Below are 22,073 nucleotides of genomic sequence, written 5' to 3' on the forward strand. Positions count from 1 at the left end.
AAACGCATCCACATTTTGGAAAAGCGGCTACTAAGTGCTTCAGGTGTGAGCGGAGATGGGAAGCAGCATCTGAATGAATGCGACAAAACATTGAAGAAAAGGCACGGGGATCCAAGACATCTTCTTTCAAAGGGATCCTGGCAGGATGTGTGCGGGCGCTTGCATGTTTTTGTGAGACTCATCAAAAGCACCATTGTCATGCAAAATGAAAAAAACGCCAAATTCAAAAAGATTCCGCCAGCGACTCAATTAATGCACCACGCATAAATAGAGGTTTGAAACTTGTCAGAAGACAGGACTAGCCAGCATAGTCTGGTTAACACTCGTCATAACCCTGAGAAGAAAGGGTACATTCGGGTGGAACAGACACAGGGGTCGAAGCCCCCCATCACCTAATTACTGGCGTGTGTCTGCCAGGCGGATGCGTGCAGCTGGGGGGTCTCCAGGAACACAAAGATCTCGCATTAGTTAACAATCAGCTTCCAATGGTTGCCCCCCATGGCCAGAAGCGTCTTTTCCAACCGTCGTCCACCTCCTTAGAATCTGATCACAACTAAATCAAAGCACCAATGCAAATGTTATTACACTCTCCAGGAACCTCCAACAAAGCAAAACTTGTTTTTAATGCTGAGAAAAAAACAGAACCCCCCCAGGCTTTATTCGAGCTGAGGTTTATTGCCCAACCAACACAGCAACTCCCATTCCTTAAGAAGTGCAAGAAGTTTGTAGTCAACAACTACAGCAACATGTAGGTAAAAAGTGGCATAAACAGACAGAATTCAGGCCATCTTTGACCACAGGCAGCTCTAAGCGCTGACGCCTAGATGCATCTGTAGTTTCGGAGTACAGGAACTTTCCGTCAGTCGAGTCGAGATGCGATCTGTCAGGAACGTTAATGGTTTTAATGGTTCCTCAAAGTCCGGTGGTGTAACTGGAGGGAGCCACCACACTATGACCTAAACAGCCTTTAGACAGACCTTTTTTGCTGTGAGCAACTGGGAGTTAAGTGCCTTGCTCAAGGGTCCCTCAGTAGGGTACTGAAAGTGGAAACTCACTCCCTCACATACAATTCCAGTACGGAGACTTGAACCCACAACCTTTATGTGACAAGTCCAACACTCTAACCATCAGGCCACAACCCCCAACTGTATTCCTAACTTAAATTCAAACCTTTGGCATTTGACAACCTTGAAATTAGATGGATAGACTGTATCTCTGTGGCCATAAACACTGACCCAAGTAACCCAGAATGTAAAAACTGCTTGAATGTGTCCCAGCCAATGTTGATGGATGATGAGAACTCGGGATAGGAAGCATAACCGACATGCTTTAACGCGTCGCAGGTTCTCCAGGAGCACACACATAAGTCTTCCTCCAGTAAAATGCACATCACACTGCATTAAACACAAAGAGATGGGAGCATACATCCGCCTTGCCAAAACATCTCTTTGTCTAGATGCGGTATAAAAGAATGCCGGTTATTTGTGAAAACAATGGTGCACAGAAATGCACTTCACAGAAAAGAGACTTCTGAGAGTGTTCTACGGAGAGGACCAGCGTTTTGGGGAAGGGGGGGAATTGTAATCACTGTTTCCACAATGGAGTAATTACGCAGAACAGCAGGGGGGTGGCTGGGAGGCTGACAGATCTAGCTCTGCTCTGATTAACAGTGAATGTTGTTATGCGACGGCAGGCTTTGATGCTCATCCTTGCGCGGTCGATCGCCTCAGGTTGAGGCGTAGCATCGAATATAAAACGTTTCTTGAGAGACAGAAAAGCTCTGAAAGGTTGTGGAGTTCAAAAAATGAAAATGTTTCTCGACTCGTAGTAGGTGGGAAAAAGAAAAAAAATACTTGATGAGAATTCAACAGAAGAATGTTGATATTTGCCATTGTTTGCGAAGATTTCCCAATGTGGGAAGTGAATTCTTCCACCCCTCAACTCAAATGGTGACAAAGATAGCAGCTTGACATGCCACAGATCTTATTCACAAGCAGTCCAAGGACACTTCGCATGTTTGGATGCTTGAAATAGTTCCTCATCACCATAATGCCCCTTGTTTGATTGGGACGAGTGGGATTCAGTGCTATATCCTGGAGGAAAGAAAAAACAAGGAGGAATGAGAGTGAATCGTATCTCTAGGATGGGACAGTGCCGTAATTGGACCATTGTGTGATTCAGACAGGGTGGGGTGGTCTCTTCTGGAGTAAGCCCATCCTGATGTGGGCCCGGTTGATAATTACTGGCGCTCAACTGAAAAGGCACTCGAAAAGTGACATCAGGATGAATAATACAACAAAAGGAAGTGAGGCGTCAGTCTGCGCCCGTCTCTGGGGTGTTGGGGTGTCAGCCTCTTCAAACTCGCAAGGTTAATGAAGCAGCTGCGGCCAAAGACGCTCCTTGGCTTTCTGTGTGTAGCACCACATGATGTACATCTAACATCATGTGGTTTGTTTCTGTTAGAAGCTCAATCATATCCTGTACCATATAATTTTTTTTTTGATAAGCCAAAGATTTTATAGCAAACTTAAACCCAAATTTTGAAAGATAAGTCATTTAAATTTAAACTATTTAAAAGAAAATAAAGAAATAAAATAAATTGTCAGAATTAAATATTTATAAAAGGTTGGAGCTGTGGCCTAGGTAGGAAATGTCCTTATAAAGGGACATGGTTCTTTCGCAAACCTTTCACGTCCCCAAAGAAACCTTGTGTGCACTTGAAAATGTTTTCAGATGCAACGTTTCTTCAGGGAACGTAACAGTTTTGCGACAAAATGCAAAAGCATTGAAATATACAGTATGTTCTCTCCCATCTCATGTTAATGATTATTTATTTATTATTTATTTTTTTGTAAGCACAAGCTGCTTTCAGTTTTGGTTTGAAAAAAAAATCATTTATTCAGATCTGTGCTCCTATTTTAGTATTTTATGTACATATTAGACACATTTCTGCGCAAATTGCGAATACTTTCTTATGTATATTGTTGGTAATGATAGTTTTTTCTTTGGAGAAATTCACTGCTTGTCTGTCAGGATCCCATTCCCCAAATGCTCAAAAATGCTTTTTTCCTAATACAGACAATTTTTGTACGCATATTTTTTAGGAAATATGCTAATTATACACAATAGCGCCAATTTACGCATCAATTCTTTTACCAACAGTTTACAAACTTTTAAACACAATTGTTATACTTCATGAACAAGGCCCAATAAATAGAGCACATTTACACTTTTAATTGAAGAATATTAAACAAACTGAAATAACATACTTTTTAATAAAATGCTGAATAGATTTATTGTATTATCAAACTAAGCAGCAGTAAAAATCTTCCCATGAAACCAAACACCTATTTGGCACAAGATCTACTTTTTCTAACAGATTGCTATCCACACACACAAAGATTTTACTATGGCAGCAGATTCTTCCCAGGCCACTTTACTGGATTACACCTCTACAAACAAACACGGTGTGTGTTGTGGCGTACGTTCAGCCAGCGGTAACCTTATCTTCCCAGCCATATTTCGTTTTTCATGATGATAAACAAAGAACAATAACTTCATTCATCACCATTCTACACTCAATATCAGTCACTTTACAACAAGTGTTCTTTATACACTACAAAGTATTACCGAAACGCAATAAAGATAAACTCATTAAAGTTGTTTCCACGGACAGAGAAGAAACCATTTATTTCTATGGGGTCAGGACAGGAGTTATATGGCCAGCATGGAACATGATTGCCGGTGCTGACTTTGCAGAGCTGTTATGTAACTGTGAGGGAGGGATATTTTAGACACTATCATGCTTGTAAAAGTGCTAGCCTAGATTTGTCTACCAAACATCAACACTGAGAAGAATGCAGGCAGATTGCAGGAAGTTCTCACATTATTAAAAGGAAAATAGATGCTCTAACTAAAATTATTCAAATAAATAAAAACTTAATTATATATCTATGCAGCCAGAAATATTTTTCTAAATCCATATGCACTTTAGCATGTAAGTTCGGTTTTGCCATGGAATAAACAATTACCAAAAATAAAGTTAATTGCAACTTTTTTTTAAATCTCACAATTTAATTTTTTTCCCTCAGAATTACAAAATATAAACTCAGAATTAAAGCAAAAAAAAAAAAAAAAAAAAGGTTAAAATTGTTAATGCTAATTTTTAATGCTAAAGATTAAAATCGTTAATGCTAATTGTTAATGCTAAAGGTTAAAATTGTTAATGCTAATTGTTAATGCTAAAGGTTAAAATTGTTAATGCTAAATAATGCTATTTTAACGGATATAGACAGAATATCAACCAAAAGATCCAGAAAATACTTCACTTATCACTTCAGACTTATGTTCTATGTGAACATAAGTGTCCTGCGAATTGTACATCACAGTATATTGCGCCATGATTCCAGTTCAAAGCAAATGTATATATATATATATATATATATATATATTCCAATCAAAGGGCTTGGAAGTAGTTTCACTTTAACAACGACACACAGTGACTCCACGACATGGTGGCAGCGGCAACAGAGACAATAAAAGTCATGCCTACTTTCTTTTGCGTGAACATTTGGGCGGGGTTATGCAAATCTTCCCACATCGTGACATAGACATGGGGGGGCATGTTAGAACGAGCCGTTTTAGGGGGGCGTGGCAGAGTCTTAACTCTTATAAAGAATATCTCTTTGGATTTGAGACTTTAGTCTTTGCAACTTTACAGATCTTCTTTATTCACCAAGAGCTTGCAACACTCCAAAGAGAAAGGACTTCTTTTTTTTTTAATCGCATCATATGATCCCAAGATTGCCACCTTGGCGTGAGATTTATATGAGCGGAGTGAGAGCGTGTGTCAGAGTCTGAAACAAGCTTGTGTTCCCGCCAATTGCGTGAGAGTTGGTAACCTAGCTTATTTAGTGTGACTAATTCTTCAAATTACCAGTGAAATTCTGGCTACTTTTACAGCTCAGACGTCTAGCCAGCAGCATGAGGTTTGTTTTTGTTTGCGGAAAGAATAACTACAATTAACAACGGGACATGACTACAGACGCTTGTGAACCAGACAGAGGTCGCCTCGTGGCACAGCGTCTAAAATTAGCCAAGCACAAGACACAGACGGAAGACAGAAAACCATTACCAAAGACAAAAGCAGGAGACATCATCTGGTAAAGAAGTACTGGACGCGCCGTTGTCAGATCCGGATTGGATAAAAGGAAAACCACAACACCTGAAAATAGCCGCAGCTCTACAATTAGCATGGCCTGAGAGACGGACACAGGTCCTGTTAAGTTGGGCTCTGTCTCTTTTCCTGTGAGGAACAGGCCAGAATCAACAGAGGCACGGCCAGCATGGTCATGTTATCACACTAGAAGAGAGGGATGGAAATAAAACCATATTGTCCAAAGAGACCGTCCCGGAGAGGACATGGAATAACATAAGCACTGATCACTACAATGTTTTACATGCTTGTGGTCAACTTCAGTTGTAAGGTATTGGCTGTGTTCGGAATAGAATAGTTGCGTACTACGCAGCATATACTACTGTATGCGCCTTATTTTTAATGCAAGAGCGTGCACGGCCATTTTATACCTTGTATACCTTGACTTCTGGTATCATTTGCTTAATTTTACCACCATTAATAGCGGTAAAAAAAATTGCTCCTTAAACTGCTTGATCTTGCAAAATAGTACATTAATAAATTGTCTTAATTATAAACAAACTGGTTTGTTGTGCAAATGGTTTACTTTTTTTTTTTTTTTGAATCTGCTAAATAATGTGTACTATTTAAAAAAAACAGAGATATACTTACCACTTTTCCTGGACGTTGCATCGGTCAAAATTGCATCGTTGAGAGAGAGTAAAAAAAACAAAACAAAAAAACAAGTCAAATCAGTTTGTAAGTCACATTTTATTACAATAAGAAATAATGTAAAATAAATAAACTTTAAAACGTTATAAACACTATAAATGTGACAAATCCCTTTAAATTTGACTATTCAAACAGAACAGAAAAAAAGGGTAAATTATTGTAAAAATATTTTACAAATCTCCCTCTCTCTCTACCGGAAAATTAAATGAAATTTAAAGCTAAACTAAAACCACAAATGTACTTCAGCAAAATGCATGTGATGCGTGAATGTTAATTTAGTAATATTAGCTGCAGCTCATTTCAGGTGTTTTTTTTTTTTAAATACTCTCCGTACCCACTGTCAATAAGTAACAATAGCAGAAAATAACGGAAACAAAAAAAACGGACTCAGAATCAGATATTTTTACACTTGTTTTATTACTAAAATGTCTCTAAAGGCAGCAGTTTTAAGTGTTCACAAGTATTTCTGTTTTTCTTCAGTAGAGTGAGTACAATGCTGTGGTAGAAAAAAACAACAACAATCACACTGGCCTTGCGTGCTAAACATTTAAGACCGAACATCAGAAATATTAACACTTGAGGTCCCCTTGAAGTTTGCTGGTATTGAAAAGTGGCTAGTGTAAATTGAAACAGAAAAATATTGTTTTTTGCTTTTTTTTAAGAAATAATTTGATAATATCTGACAAGATATCCTGTTCGCAAAGGAATAACATAAAATACGTCATACAATCACAGACACCAAGAAGCTACAGTCACAATGAATGCCGGCCGGATCAAGGGACAATTTAAAGCGACGTGATGTTTTTAAGCTCACAGTTGAACAAATACAAGAAATCAAAGAAAACTATTCATTCTGAGGTAAAGTGCGCTGCAGCTAAAGGAGCGAGACAAACAGCATTTAGTCACTAACTTCATTATTACATCATCAGCATCACGTGACATTTATTTACGTGTCATTGACCGTCAAAACCCATCTGCTACAATGTGAAAATACCCCTTCACTGGGAAAGCATTGGACCTAGAAACTCTAAATATAGGATGAATATCAAATCAAGTTGTTTTTATAAATGTAATGTCAAAAATACTACTTCTGCCGAGTGGAACAGGTGAAATTCTATCCAAAAGCAATGCATTTTTGTGTTAACTAAAATAAAAACACTCAAAGACAGATTTGAAAAAAAAAGTGCCTAAAAAAACGAAATGAAGAAAACTATACTCAAATGGAGCATATTTAAATTCCTGGCATAATATCTACATCTCATCTATGTCAGAAGGAAACTATATGTACAACATATACATACAAGTCACACAGTCGCAGGAAACGAACGGCAGAAATCATTCAGTGGCTTCATACTGACAGACCATCAAAGTCTGGTGGCATTTCTCTGAAATCCAATGCATTACATCACAAACGTTTGTGTGGTCAGCTTGAGAACAGAGGAGAGGCTTGACAACTTTGCAGACTTCAATTAGACATGGAATGAATGTGGGTCATAGGAAAGGAGGAAATGCAAAAACATAGGAAACAAGATTTTCAAACAGAAAAATAAAAATCTTTTTAGAGAAAAATTCTTAAAAGCAGATATAACTAGGATGGGTAAGGAAACTAAATTAAGTTTGTTAAAAACTCGTATACATGTATCACAATATTTAACTATATTTGGCACTAATCTTAAATGGAACGGTCTCCATTAATGTCATTTTACCCCAAATAAAAGATTTTATTTTTCTCTTAAAAAAAAAAAAAAAAAAAAAAAACAAAAAAAAAAAACAGTAAACCCTATTTTAGTATGATTTAATTCAATTAAACATTTTCCCCAAAATTCCGCAAACACATAATGCAACTGTAATACAGTTATAAGAATTTGTTCAGACACATTTATTTTTTTTTGGTATTAAAAAAATAAAATACATTTTAAAAAAGCAAAAACACTACCATGATGTATACTTGTAATTTAGTTTTAAATTAATTTCAAAACTATTTAAACAATTTTTCTTTGCATTATGGTAATGATATTGGCTTTGCATTATGGTAATGATATTGGCTTTGCATTATGGTAATGATATTGGCTCTGCATTACGGTATTGATAATATTATGAAAAAAATTATTAAAATGACATCACAATGCAATTTTATTTTTCTTTTGATTTTTCAGGGTAATTCATGACCTGTCCATCAAGAGTCTCGAGTGTTTGTATTTCTGCCAAATCAAGTCTTACATTGACTTTTTGATCATTTGGAAAACATTTACCGTCTAAAACATTTGTATCCTTCATCTGATTTTTATTTGAGTAATCTCAAAATACACAGATAACTGCTCTCTCCATTAGAAAGATCTATTAACATATAAATTAAAGCAGAATATTGGTTAATAAAATCTTGAATTCGCTTCAATTTTTTTTGGGGGGGGGGGGGCATCTGAAGGAAATCTCTAAAAAGATGAACCACATGAATGAAATTACCACTTAAATGGAGTTGGCTTTTCTGAAATCAAAAGAGTTCATACAGTGTACAGTCAAAAATTACAGTGTGAACAAACGTCAAATCCAACAGAAACAGTCATCCCAAATACAAAATGGGACGTTGACACAGTGCAAAACTGCTCACCACAACAATAAGCAACCTAAAAACATCCATTTGCCCTTCATATCGTCCACTAGGAGCGCATGCTACAGAACTAATCTTCACGTGAAGCTCTCCGTCAAAGTCTTTGGGTTTTCTGGACAAACAAGTCTTTTTTTTTTTTTTTTCTTCAAACAAACTAAAACACATTTTTCTTTGTTGAAATTTACAGGCTTCAATAAAACATGTAAGTTGTTAAGACTAGGATGATTGAAAAGTGTTCCTTAATTAAAATATCGCCCGAAACACCAACGCAACGTCTTTGCATCCCATCAGAGGACTTAGAAATAGATAACGTCCTCCTTGGCAGCTTCTTCGCTAACAGTGTACGAGAGGGTGGGCTGGGACGTCTGGCTGTGTGTTTTGAGAACGGCGGGCGTGAGGCTAGATTGGGCGTCCGTGTGAGCATCTGGAGGGCTGAGGGAATCTGCAGGGCGAGGAAACCACACAACAGGGATGTCATCTGGGTCTAATGGCGGTTTACACAGCAGGCTCGGCTGGGAATGTCATGTGCGGTTGTTTGTCTTACCTGAGTGCGAATGTTGAGGTTGGTTGGGGCTGATGGGCCGGCGTGCTTTGTGACCTTCATCCGAATCCCTTGATGACAGCTTGATGGGCAGCATCTGCTTCAGTTCTCCAGAAGCTAGGAAAAAGTGAAGACGGATTTAAGAATCTGCAAATTCATCGCCCCCAGAGAAAGTCATTTGGCGGCTGCAAACGGATCAGTGCTAACCAGAACTGTTGGTGTGGTGCGAACTCCTGGCCTTCCCGCTCTTCTCCTTGCCCTTGCTGAGCGCGGCGAGTTTAGTCGGTATCTGCTGCTGGACGCTGCCCTGCTTGTGTAGCTGGTTGGTGGTGCTGATGAGGTGGATGGGAACCTCCGCCTTGGCCGGAAGGATGCTGCAGGAGCTCTCGCGGCGCGAGTGGACTTTGGGACGCTCCAGGTAGTCTGCCGGGGACACGGAGAGAGAGCTCCGCTGGAGTGTCTTCTGAGGAAGCGTCTGCTCCCCTGCTCCACCGAACAGCAGCTCACCGTTGAAGCTGGAGGAACTGGAAAGCTAAAACACAAAGCAAAATGTTAATGTAGGCACCACACATGGATAAGCAGTTTCACACACAGAGGTTGATTAACACTTTAATTCATCGTGATGATGAACCACGGCGGATCACGTGTGTACATTCAGGAAACATCACGATGTCTCCATCCAATCATTAATGAAACACTACCAGGACTAATCTGTGTAAACTCTTAAGGAACAAAACAGTGGATTTATGAACAATTGAGTTGATCGCAACAATATACACAGTGGATTTATGAAAAAGGGAAATGCATCAATTTACAAAACAAAAAAATTGATTTATACACATGCACATCTAAATGTAATAATTTACAAGCATATATTTACGAAGAATGGAGTCGAACTGATTTGGAAATGGCCGAGTTGAATGTGACATATACAATAGCAGATGCAACAATTCACGCAATGCTTTTACAAAGAAATTGAATTTTAACGCAAGAGTATACGCCGTAACACATCTGCGAAAAACTCCATTTAACACAATTTAAGGAAAAATGTTTTTGCAAACACTTGAACTGAATGCAACAATTTACACTAAAGGATTTACGAATTATTGAGCTGAACATACCAATATACACAATGGATTTACAAAACATTGAATTGCAACAATATAAGCAAAGATGGATTTGACAAAAACTAAATGTAGTAATTTTCACAAGAATGGATTTACAAACAGATGAGCTGAACGTATAAATATACACGACAGATGTACGAAAAACTGAATTGAATGCAACAACAATTTACCCAATAATGGCTTTATAAATGACAAATGTTAAACTGAAATGTATCTATTTACGTAAGAATGGATTTGCAAACAACTGAATCAAATACAACAAATTAAGCAGAATAAGAATGGATTTAAGAACCATTTTTACACAAATTTACATGAAAATCTGTTGCACTGACTTCATTGGGACAATGTATGTCAAATGGATTTATTAAATTGCCCCTATCATGGCATTTCCAACATTGCCTTTCATGTAGTGTGTAATGTAGCAGTAAGTGAATGTGCAAAGTTTCCGAAAGTGCATGATAAATACAGTTATTGTCTCTCAAAATAAAAGAATAGACTCTGTACAGCCTGAAAGAGTCATTAGTAATTCAAATCCCAATTACGTGACAACACATTCCCAGCTATGTTCTTTTTTGGCTGGCTGCGAACTACTTGACTTCATCCACAAATACGTCATTTTATTGATGACATCTTCTCTAATCTCTGGGAGTTTAACAGAGGATTCACAAAACACTTGCTTTTGAAAGATCAATCAGTACCCAGTTTATTTGGACCAGTTGGCTACATTGAATCACAGCCTGTAAGAATGATAAATAATAGATGTTTATATTCTCTATAGAGCATTCAAAATACATAACTATGGAAGTGGGCGTATCATTTCTGACACACTGTACGCGGTAGACCAATCACAACAGACTGGGCCATCTGACCAATCAGAGCACAGTAGGGTCATGGCCGGCCCTTGAACAAATCGTTTGAGAAACACTGGAAAATTACGTGATATTAAATGCATATTTTAAGAAAATGAAAGTATTGTTTGACCTTATATGTATCTAAACCTATTGTAGGAGACTCCCAAAACAATATTAGAAGTCTTACAAATGGCATAATAGGGACACTTTAATAACTACAAATAGTACCAACTACAGAACCTCAAATAACAGACAATATTGTTGCGATAAATCACTTGTCTTCAAATCAAACGTTATTAATTTCTTGTAAATTACTTTGGATGAATGCATCTACTGAACAAATAAAGCATTAATGACATATTTTGGACCATAAAGTTTGAGATGTAATGCCTGCATTTAAATTAAATGTGTTTCAACTTAGATCAGCTTTCATATTTGAGCATGACATGCAGGAAATGCTAAGCTAATGCGCTGTGTAGGAAATACAGTCTGTTGAAGAATTGGGGATTTACAGGACGAAGTTAAATTTAAAACACATGTTGCTTTGCATGCAGAACTAAGATGTTTTATGCGCTCTTGAGCACATTTTGTCAACCAAGGCATAAAATGTATCACACTCTGAAGACAGCACCACATGAAAGGACTACGTCAAGCATAGGAGATTATTAATGCACATCAGCAGCTAAAAGTTCGTGAGCGGCCTCCTTCCCAATCTTTTTCCTCTAAAGGACATGGTGTACACTCTTTGGAGGGATAGTCAACCTGGTGCGAGCAAGTCTTGCTCAAGGGCCCAACGGCGATTATGCAATTTCTGAAATGCATCTAGAAGCAAACCTTGAAAATGTATGATAATTAACCGTGAAGTTATCAACACCCTTATTTCATGGAAAAGATTGAATATTCATATAACTGTCCATCACATCTACAGTACTTAAAAATGTGAAAATACCCCATCATCTCCACGCCTCAAAGATGTAACTGAAACTAGAGCCACCCTTCGGAGTCTGTACATTATGCTCCTGCAAGTCAGAATTACACCATCATATTTCCATAATTTCACAAAAAATGTTAAAAAGAAAATCCAAATATTGGGAGGCGTTCCTCTGGGATCCTCAATCATGTAGAGCAGTGGTTCTCAACCACATTTCTGAAACCCGCCCAATGCTGCATTTTGCATGTCGACTTACATGTCAACACGTTTTCAACTTTAGTTAGTTTGTAATGTTGCTGTTTGAGCATACAAAAACATCTGCAAGGTTTCGAAGCTCAAAGTCCACTTGCACTTTAATAGAAAACACTTCTTTTGAATTGCAACAAACAGCCCGATATACAGCAGTGTTTCCCAACCCTGATCCTGGAGGCACCGCAACACTACACATATTCAAACTCTTCCAAACCTCAAAGCATGTGTAATGGAAACAATCGTTCATTATGCTTCTGCAAGTCATAATTGCGCCACCTTGTTTCAAACTCTTTCCATATCAACTCATCAGCTCATTATTTGAGACGCAAAGACTTAAATGAATGGCTCAGATAAGGAAGACATCCAAAATGTGTAGTGCTGGTGTGTCTCTCCAGACACAGGGTTGGGAAACACTGATCTAGAGATTGGAAAAGGCTGAAATTCACCAACTGGCCGGGGCGACATCATCTTGAACCATCACACAGCATAGCCTTGGAGGAGCATGAGTAGTTTTCCCACATGTTGGGATCCCAGCACAGATGCTCCATTGTTTCCAGTCCTAAAGGTGCCTTCAGAAAACATAAGCTTTCCAGAGCGTTGAAAATGCAAGGGGTGTGCAAGGCTTTCAGCACAAAGACTTGACTGACATCATATAAACAATTAAGATTGGCTGAATTCCAGGGCTGGTATTAATGAAAGGGTGCTGGCAGGTAATTATACGTTGCGGTTTTCCCAACTCAAGACTTCCCTGGATACTTAAAGCAAATATTCATTTGGAGAAACTCTGCTGTGCACGGGCTAGTTGGAAGGGCTCGCTGCTGGAAACGTGGCTCTTAAATCATGGTGCTAAATACCTGTTTTGAAGGGTTGTTCTGGGTGTTTTTACCTCACAACGAAGCACCACAAATACAGATCTCCTGGAAACAGGAATGTGGAATGTATAAATCTGTCAAAAGCAAAATATACTCTGCCATAAAAAGTTGCCTTCTTTGTAACCAGAGGTCAAAGTTGAGGGGATATGAATGAGAGAGAGAGGGGGGAACACATGAAAGAACAAAATTGATGTTATCTTAAGATCTGAGCCATGGGCTGTGTTCCAGTTCACTTTTAGACATGGACTTGTGAACTTCCCTAAGCACTTACCCTCGGGGGAATCCCCACCACCATTTTGAAGTGCGTTCTACTTCATCAAGTGGACAAGGAAAGTTTACATGGACACACAGTCAACCCATCGATTTTGACAGAGGGAGCGAGTCTGCTTCATATGCACACTTCAGGCTGCTCTGTAGTCCACAATGCAACATGACTATGACGTCATCGGAGATAGCGTTTAAATTAGGGCTGCACGAGGTGTCGTTTAAGCATCGATATCGCGATGTACGAATCCACGATAGTCACATCGCAGGATGTGCGATGTAGGCTGTCGTAGTTGATCCGTTATTCATTAGCTGTATGGGCGCGAGGGCGCGGCCGGCGACACACTAGATGCGTGGCGCAAGCGTCTCAGCTGTGTGGCTTGTCCGTTTTTAATTCGGCTCCCATGTTAACAGGTTAGAGTTAGCAGACTACCTGCATGAGACGCCCGTCTCAGGCACGGCTCGAGCCGCACGGAAAAAGCGTGCATGCTAGAAATAGAACCGACGCCTATTTTTCACGCGACACGCAAGCTTGCTGGAAGCGTTTCCAGGCAAAACAGAATAGGAAAATATGTTTATATGTCATTTTGTACACAGATACATATTAATTCATGACACTTAGATGTTAGAAAGTCTATAGGTTGACATATATTCAGATATAAATGTAATTTAAAAAGAAATTAATAATTATCGATTTTCAAATATTGCACCTTTCACCGGCCTGAGAGAAAGAGCGCGCGCAAGAGAGAAAGAGAGAGAGAGATCGAGCCCCTGCGGCACGCTCAATGTCTTCAAACAACACGAGCGCTGTCTTGCTCTCTCTCCCTCGTGCATATTAATCAATTGACACAATGATGTTGATGTTTAAATCATTTAAAATGAGAATATAAGTGTGCTCACCCCATTTTTGTTTGTAAGAAAAATTTGATTTCATATCGCAATATATATCGCAGAAAAATAAAATATCGCAATGTAATTTTTTCCCAATATCATGCAGCCCTAGTTTAAATTATCCCCACCCTAAACAGCTCCACAATATATAATTTAAAATTATAATTTATTTATAACAGCCCAAGCATATCTATATACACATAGAATGCTGCAGCAAACAAATTCGTAAACGATTAACCGACTCCATAGCGGATTCAAAGTGATCAAGGGCTTAGAATGTTCCAATTCAGGCCATTCCAAGGGTTCCAGAAGTGGGAACTCATGCAACGTAATCAATGACGTACATCTGAGTAAACGAGACAAAGGGATGTTAGTGAGTGAAGGGCATAAGAAAAAAGTGAACTGAAACACAGCCATGGTTTAACAAACGGAAGTGACCAAAGTAGTGACAAAAGAACAGGTCTTGCCCAGGTCAAACAACCCCCAATATATGTGTCATTAAAGCTGACAGTGAGATGGATAATAAAACAATACAGCGCATAATAAAACTAGTCAAACAAATGGTGGAAATGCAAAACAAAGTCAAATGGCCCAATTAGGAGACCGTAAAATCGTAGTAAATTGTAAAAAACTAATTTGGCAAATCACGTTCGTCCATGATGTTAGTCTCATTCTTTCAACTAACATTTAGTAAAAATCACGTTTTCAGGTCATAACAAACTGGCTCATTTGAAGCCAGAACTCTCTAGATAAACTGAAAATCATATGCTCTCTGTTCCTGAAGCATCAATTCTGGAAACCATTGTCTTTGTCGTAATAGATCTCCACTACGTGTCGTATATTTGATCATGGTCTGTAGCCTGGCACCATGGGCAGACGGTTACTATGTACTGATAACCATTCTAACCTGAGATAAGCCGAGATCACAGGAAATCTGACAAGGCCGGGCATGACCGGACATGCCTCCATGACCTCAAATACACACAATGAACAACCAAGCTGTGGCAACTTACAGTCAGGGTGCCGTCTGTGTCGTTAGTACTCTTCAGAATGCTATATACAATTGTAAAAAAAATAAAGAAAATTCACTTTACAGGAAAGGATCAGGACGGTCAAATAGTTATTTGTTGGGCTCCAATAGTGAGCTAATCTATATTTATATTTTGTTAGTTGTGGTGATAAAGGCAATAAGTTAGAGACGTTAATTCTCTGGTAGGGTGTTTAACATTCTACTTTTTTTTTGGATACTAACATTAACATTAACTATTTGACGGTAATTCTTTTTTTTTTTTTACTTTTACATTTTTTTAAGTGTTATTTTAAATAGAAATCCCACATTTTAACAGAAAAATTATATCATATTTTAAATGTTAGATATTTATTTACATTTTACAGTTGTACTATAATCAATTATTACTTTTCACCTTTTTTGCTTTAAAGTGAAATGTATATATATATTTTTACTTAATTTTACTTATAGGTTTTTCCAAAATATAAAATTTACTTCAAAATTTCACGTTCAATTCAATGCATTACTTGTCAGTTGTTGTTTATTTATTTATTTATATATATATAAAAATGTCCATACTCATATGCAACCCATCAGTGCAAACATAACCCCGGCTGTGGCTGTTGATTTTGGACCATAAATGTTAAATGCATATTCCTCCTACTATAAAATGACTAACACTAATGCTTTATGATCCTGGCTTGATTGCATTTCGTTTGGTCACGGTCTATTAAATCGCAATGGTCACGGCATTACGGCCATTAGGAAAAGTTCTCTATTTATGTTAGTTCCACATGCATGTTTAAATGGAGGCTGAAAGGCGCCTTGTCCAGTTCCTTAGACATCCTTTTCGGAGTAATCTGTCAAAAATCTGTTTGTGTGCAAACTAAAAAAACATGCTAAATACATTTTTAAATGCATGCATTCTTTATATTTTCTAACGAAAATATGGTTGTTCAGCATGATTTTAGTGTGTTGTGATCTCTGAGATGGTTTCAGTACTGCTGAAGTACTACTATATCACATAATATGTGGCTTTTGTTAAAAGCTGTTGACACAGAGACTGGCTTTTTTTAAGACTGCTCAAACAACACTTGTCCGTGGGTTTTTCCCCCAGAGAGCTAGCTGGGTAATCTCGCAGGCTCATCTGCAAACAGGTAGGGCAGGGTGGCAGGTAGATTAGCAAAGCCATTGCTATGTTACCTCACAGAGGCACATTGTTCCCTTCGATTGAACTGGCGCAGCTGAGCTGAGAAGAGAGCATGGGAAAGGCAGAAGCCCTCAGCTGGCACAGCTACACTTAGAAATTATAATAATATGTGTTAACTGCACACTAAAAAGGAGCACAGAGGTGACATCATGATAATTTCATACATGCCAGCTCCCATTTCCTTGAATAGCTGGGCGATGTATCATATATTCAGTTGAGTTCGACTTCTAACTACATTGCTCAAAGTTCAATTTGTTTCTTATATTCAGTTCAAACTGTCCTGTTCAATGAACGGATTCAGGAGGTATTATTAAAAACAATGCAAATAGATTTGAATGCTTATTTCCACATATTCGTATATTGATACATAATTTATATAAAATGTTTATATATTTCTTGCATTTATATTATATTGCATATAATTAAATATAATGTCTGCTGGGTAAGAAAAACATTAAGACATTACAGAGTAAAAGCATGTGGCATCTCACCTGTCCAACTTCCTGTGCATACAGTCCTGACGTATTTGGCACAGTGTTGTGCTTCTTCAACTTCCTCTGTTGCTCTAATCGCTCTTTCTCTTTCTCAATGGCACGTGTGGACTCTCTCAGCCTCTCCAGGTCTTGCTGGTATGTCTGCCTCTGCCTCTCGAGCTCCTGCCTCTCCTCGGCCAAACGCATCTCCAGTCGCTGACACTCCTCCTCGCGCTCCTTCAGCCGCTGCTCAGCCGCCTCCGCCTGCCGCCGGTGCTTCTCCCGATCCCGTTCCCAGCGCGCATGCTCCTGCCGATGCTGGTTCTGCAGCCTCTGGAAGTTGGCGAGCTCCTCGCGGTGCTTCTCCAAGTTGCGCTGCTTCTCCTGCTCCAGGAGCACGTCTGTGCCGCGGTTCCGGCTGCCGGGACGGTCTCGCTCGGCGGTGAGGAGAGAGGCCCGCTGGAGCTCGATGTGGCTGTCCTGCTGAGAGATTATGGCCTGAGGGGGAAAGAGACAGAAAGGACTTGATGTCTGGAGAGTTGTTAAGAGCATCCTGGTAATTAAGTCTTAGTTTAGCAAGATGCTTTGGTAAAGTGTCTGGTAAGAATGCAAATTTCATGAAATGTAAACCAAAGGAAAGAACAAAGAAGCAAGCAAAAATGCAACTGAAAGGACAACAGAAACAAAAGCATGAAGAAAAAATAAATAAATACAGAAAGAAATGAATCCAAAGTCAAAAGAGAAGAAAGCTAATTTAAGGACAACTGAAAGGACAAAAGACATGAAAAACAAACAAACAATGAACAAAAGATGAAAAGAAAAACAAAACAAAGGAAATAACTGATGAAATAAATAAATAAAAGCCAGAAAAGCAAACAAACAAAACAGCAACTTGATGAAAACATTAACAAATAAAAGAAAATTAAACAGTGAAAGAAAAATTTGAAAGAGAGAATAGAAAGGTCAGAAGAAACAAAATAATGAAAGAATGGAAGAAACTAATTATAAAATCAAGAGAACTAAAACATTTGCAAAAGTAAAAAATACAGAATGCAAACAAAAACAAAATGGCAAATAAATAAACAGAACAAATGAAAGAGAAAGAAATGGCTGAAAACAGACAAAACAAAAACAAGAATGACAGAATAAACAGAAGAATGAAAGAAAGAACAAAAGACAAGGAACAAATAAAAGAGAAATAAATGAAAACAGTATAAATGAAAGAATAAATAAAAAAAAATCAAAAGACAAAAGAAAAAAAAAACAAGATTGAAGACAAAATAATAAACAAAGAATTAGACAGTAAGAACTAAAAAAATAGCAAATGAAAGAAAACAGCATAAATGAACAAGAAACAAACAGAAACCAAAAAAGAAAAAATACGACAGCAAGAACAGAAACAAAACGGAAAGAAAACAGCATAAACATAAGAAAATGAATAACAGAACAAGCAAAACTTTAAAGAACAAATAAGAGCAAATGGCCACAAAAAGAAAGCAAAACTGACAGAAAGAATAACCAAAAAATAAAATAACACAAAACAACGAAATGAAAAAGAACAAATGAACAACAGAAGGAGCAACAGATCAAATTAAAAGAATGAAAATAAAACAGAAGAAATGTGGTTGTTTAAATACAACATGACCGATATTATGAACATCTGAACAAACGAATGAGCACAGCACGAGAACCCTGATTCCTCTAAAGCAGATCATTAGAGATCACACGTGATGCATGTGTCTGAGGTCATGAGTGAGACGTGCGTGAGGTCACTCTGTTGTACCTGTAAACTGTACAGCCTCTGGGACAGCAGCAGCACTCGCTCATAGAACTGGAAAAACAGGAAGACACTGGGATGATGCCAGATTCAGAGACATTATTCTCATGAGACACAACGCCACATTCCTGCTAAGTGAAGTACCGCTGCATCTAGTGTCGATTAGGTGCGGTGAACGCAAACCTTACCATCTCAAATACGTACTGAGAGGAGGGAGAAATACTGTGCCTTTTATCCCATGAGAAACACTCTTACCTCTGATTCCTGAAATTTACCGGTGGACCACATTTTGAGCACGCCGGATGAGGAGGCCTCGTCCTGAGAGAGATGAGGGATTCAAATAAATCAAAAACATTTCAATCGGAGAGCATCGTGTATATTAAGAAAAGCCCCCAAGTGAGGAAGATAATCATGCATTACTTTATTCTAGCAAGAACATTTTATTAACAAGCATTATCGAAAAAAAAAAAAGAACAACACAGTTCAATTTCATTTATTACCGTACTCAACTTTAATTTCCTTGATTAATAATTCTTAACTGTATTTAAATTATATCTTTAAAATTAATCCTATTAGTAGGTTTTATATAAATTGCTATATTGTTTCTTTGTAAATTAGATTATGTATTAAACTATCATTTAAAAAAATATACATTTTTAATAATTTACAATGTACATATCATCATCATCATGTTCATATGTAAATTTACAGTAGTAAATTATCTATATACAGTACACACATATACATATATATATATTAGGGGTGTAACGGTTCACAAAATTCACGGTTCGGTTCGATACGATACACTGATGTCACGGTTCGGTTCGGTTCGGTTCGATACGTTTTAGATACAGCAAAATGTAAAAACATCTCAACTTTTCAGAATGCCGCAAGCGCACCGCGGGTCATGTGACAAGAACTAACCAATCAGCTTCATCCTTTCCCGTAACAACGTTGAGAGCTCAGCCAAGATGAAGGATCAGCTGATCATAGTTGTATATGGATTGCAATTTTGAAATAAATTTAGTAGCAGAGCTACTGCAAGCGATTTTTAGAGCTGCAAATCCATTTATCCTTCGCTGAAATTTCCGCGTCTCATGGAGAGAGCACGTCATTGTTGCTTAGCAAAGACAGACGCCTCATGAGCGCTTCTGCCCAAGCGCTTTGGAAAGGAGGAGAAAGACGCGCTTAGCGTTTTCCATGCGTTTTTAGGCACGATATGTGAACGGCCCCTAAGGCGCTCGCTCACTCAGCACGCGCTGAAGGCTCGTTGCAAAATGTCGAATGCATTTAACAGACCAGAAATATAAGATCCTAAAATAACCAACAGGTCTGGTGTTTGGGTTGGATTCCCTGTAAGCTATAGTTTCTAAATGCTGCAGGGATAGTTTGCTGCGTGCATGTTTCTCCTTTTTTTCGTCTTTTCCCAGATAGTACTGACGCATATATCCCAGATATTCCCGCTGGTGTTTTTTTTTTTTTTTTTTTTTATTCCCGCTGGTGTACCCTGTCATGTTGCAGATGCGACATACCGTTGTTTTTTTTTATCCACCACTCTCTTGCCATCACCATTATAGCTTAAAGGGAATCCAAAGTGCACCCAAACACCAGACCTGTTGGTTACTGGAGGATCTTCTTTTTCTAGTCTGTTAAACGCATTGGCTATTTTGCAACGAGCCTTCAGCGCGTACTGAGTGAGCGAGCGCCTGCTGAGTAGCCTAACATAAACATATGGTGTTTTTTTCTTCTTCGGGAGTGTCAGGGGCGTTGCCTGTTACGTTGTTTGGGTTATTGGGCTACCTTGTTGAACGCATATCATTATATTTCTCTCTCTCTCTTTTTTTTTTTTTTTTCAAATATAATTAATTACTCCAACGAACCGTTCGGTATACATAATGCGTACCGCGTACCGAACCGAAAGCGTCGTACCGAACGGTTCAATACGAATACGCGTATCGTTACACCCCTAATATATATATATATATAATACACTACTATAAATAAATTGAACCATTATATACATTTATTATTATATATTTACTACAATAATATAATATAATCATCATATAATTATCAGATCTCTATCTTGACAGTGACTGGTATGACAGTTTAAAACTGACAGAAGTGAATGTCCTGCCCAGATCTGATCATCTGATGCCCCTCCTCTGGTTTAGTAAACACAGACATGTTCCTATCGTCACACATGAGTGTGTTCTCTCACCAGCACATCCCGGTCCTGACATGTGTACACCCGTTTGAGCTGAGGATCAGAGCTGGCCCGCTGACTCCTGTCCCGTGACCTGCCGCCTGCTCCGGGAACCTTCTTCTTAATGCTGCCGTCTGAGTTAACACACAAACACACCTGGTTTATAAACTTATACTGGAGAGGTACATAGTGGACCGCGCAAACCAACCATATTTTAACCGTCTGGCAACATCTGACACACTATTTTTAACATAATATGATGAGAAACACACTATCTTGCCTTCTGTATAGCACAAATAGTATGTAAATTGGGATGCTTTTAAAGCTTTTAAAATATAAAATGAAAAATGGAAAGTTAAGGTGCAGGCTCTCCTTGTATTTGCTCATGCTTTATGTACTGTATAGTAAGGTGATTTGGTAAGAAAGTGTCTGGTAAGATTGTACATTTTACACAATGTAAACGGAAAGCAAACCAGAAAGAACAAAAAGTCAGAGAACAAACAAATAAAAGAAAGCATCAATGGTTAGAAACAAAATACAGAAATAAAAATTCAAACAAAAGAATGAAAGGGGGAAAAAAGGACAAAAAACAAACAAAACAAAAACAATAGAAAGAATGAAATGCCACAAAAGAACACGCTCATAAAAACAAACAAAACAGTAAGTAAATAAAAGAAAAAAAAAGGATAAAACAAACAAAAGAGAAAGAAATAAGCAAAAATTAAAAAAAGACGACAAGAGCAACAAAGAAAAAAAATGATACAATAAAAAAAAAGTACGAAAAACATTTTCAATATACTATAATTTTACCCAAACTAATCGTAATCTTGTCTACTGCAAAGTGCAGATATTATGAAAATTGGGATGCACAGTCTTCAAAACATGCAGTGAATATGGATTATAAAGATCTCAAATCATGTAACGATAATGAGTCTTAAGTAACAACCCTGCCAACTCATCCACATTAATGCACCATCTCTAATCAGAAGTGTTGACTCTTACTCTTAGGCAGAATGCTAGGAATGCTATCGTAGCCGCCAAAGGTGTCTGCTCTGCGTGGCAGTGAACTCAAGGATGGACTCTGGTTCCCCTCGGTCTGTGGAGATGATTCCCGAGCTACAGATGCAAGGAGGTTCTGCAGGTTCTCCGCTACAGAAACACAGATCGGTTCTCAGATGATCTAGCAGTTCTGACA

General features: G+C 38.1%; 1 protein-coding gene across 3 annotated transcripts in view; it reads right to left on the minus strand.

The window, feature by feature from the left end:
• Positions 1 to 6,264: 6,264 nt before the first annotated feature.
• Positions 6,265 to 22,073, minus strand: part of LOC127943253 (rho guanine nucleotide exchange factor 18) — a 42,198-nt gene continuing 26,389 nt past the window's right edge. For all 3 annotated transcript variants that reach the window (XM_052539578.1, XM_052539576.1, XM_052539577.1), the window contains 8 exons: positions 21,881 to 22,027; positions 20,894 to 21,012; positions 18,928 to 18,990; positions 18,679 to 18,726; positions 16,914 to 17,393; positions 9,223 to 9,547; positions 9,019 to 9,132; positions 6,265 to 8,916 (listed from right to left, as the gene is read on the minus strand). In XM_052539578.1, coding sequence (XP_052395538.1) covers positions 8,771 to 8,916; positions 9,019 to 9,132; positions 9,223 to 9,547; positions 16,914 to 17,393; positions 18,679 to 18,726; positions 18,928 to 18,990; positions 20,894 to 21,012; positions 21,881 to 22,027 — 1,442 coding nt within the window. In that variant the 3' untranslated portion in view covers positions 6,265 to 8,770. The remainder of the gene's footprint in view (positions 8,917 to 9,018; positions 9,133 to 9,222; positions 9,548 to 16,913; positions 17,394 to 18,678; positions 18,727 to 18,927; positions 18,991 to 20,893; positions 21,013 to 21,880; positions 22,028 to 22,073) is intronic.

The sequence above is a fragment of the Carassius gibelio genome, chromosome A22, assembly GCF_023724105.1.
Source record: "Carassius gibelio isolate Cgi1373 ecotype wild population from Czech Republic chromosome A22, carGib1.2-hapl.c, whole genome shotgun sequence".
Lineage (NCBI taxonomy): Eukaryota > Metazoa > Chordata > Actinopteri > Cypriniformes > Cyprinidae > Carassius > Carassius gibelio.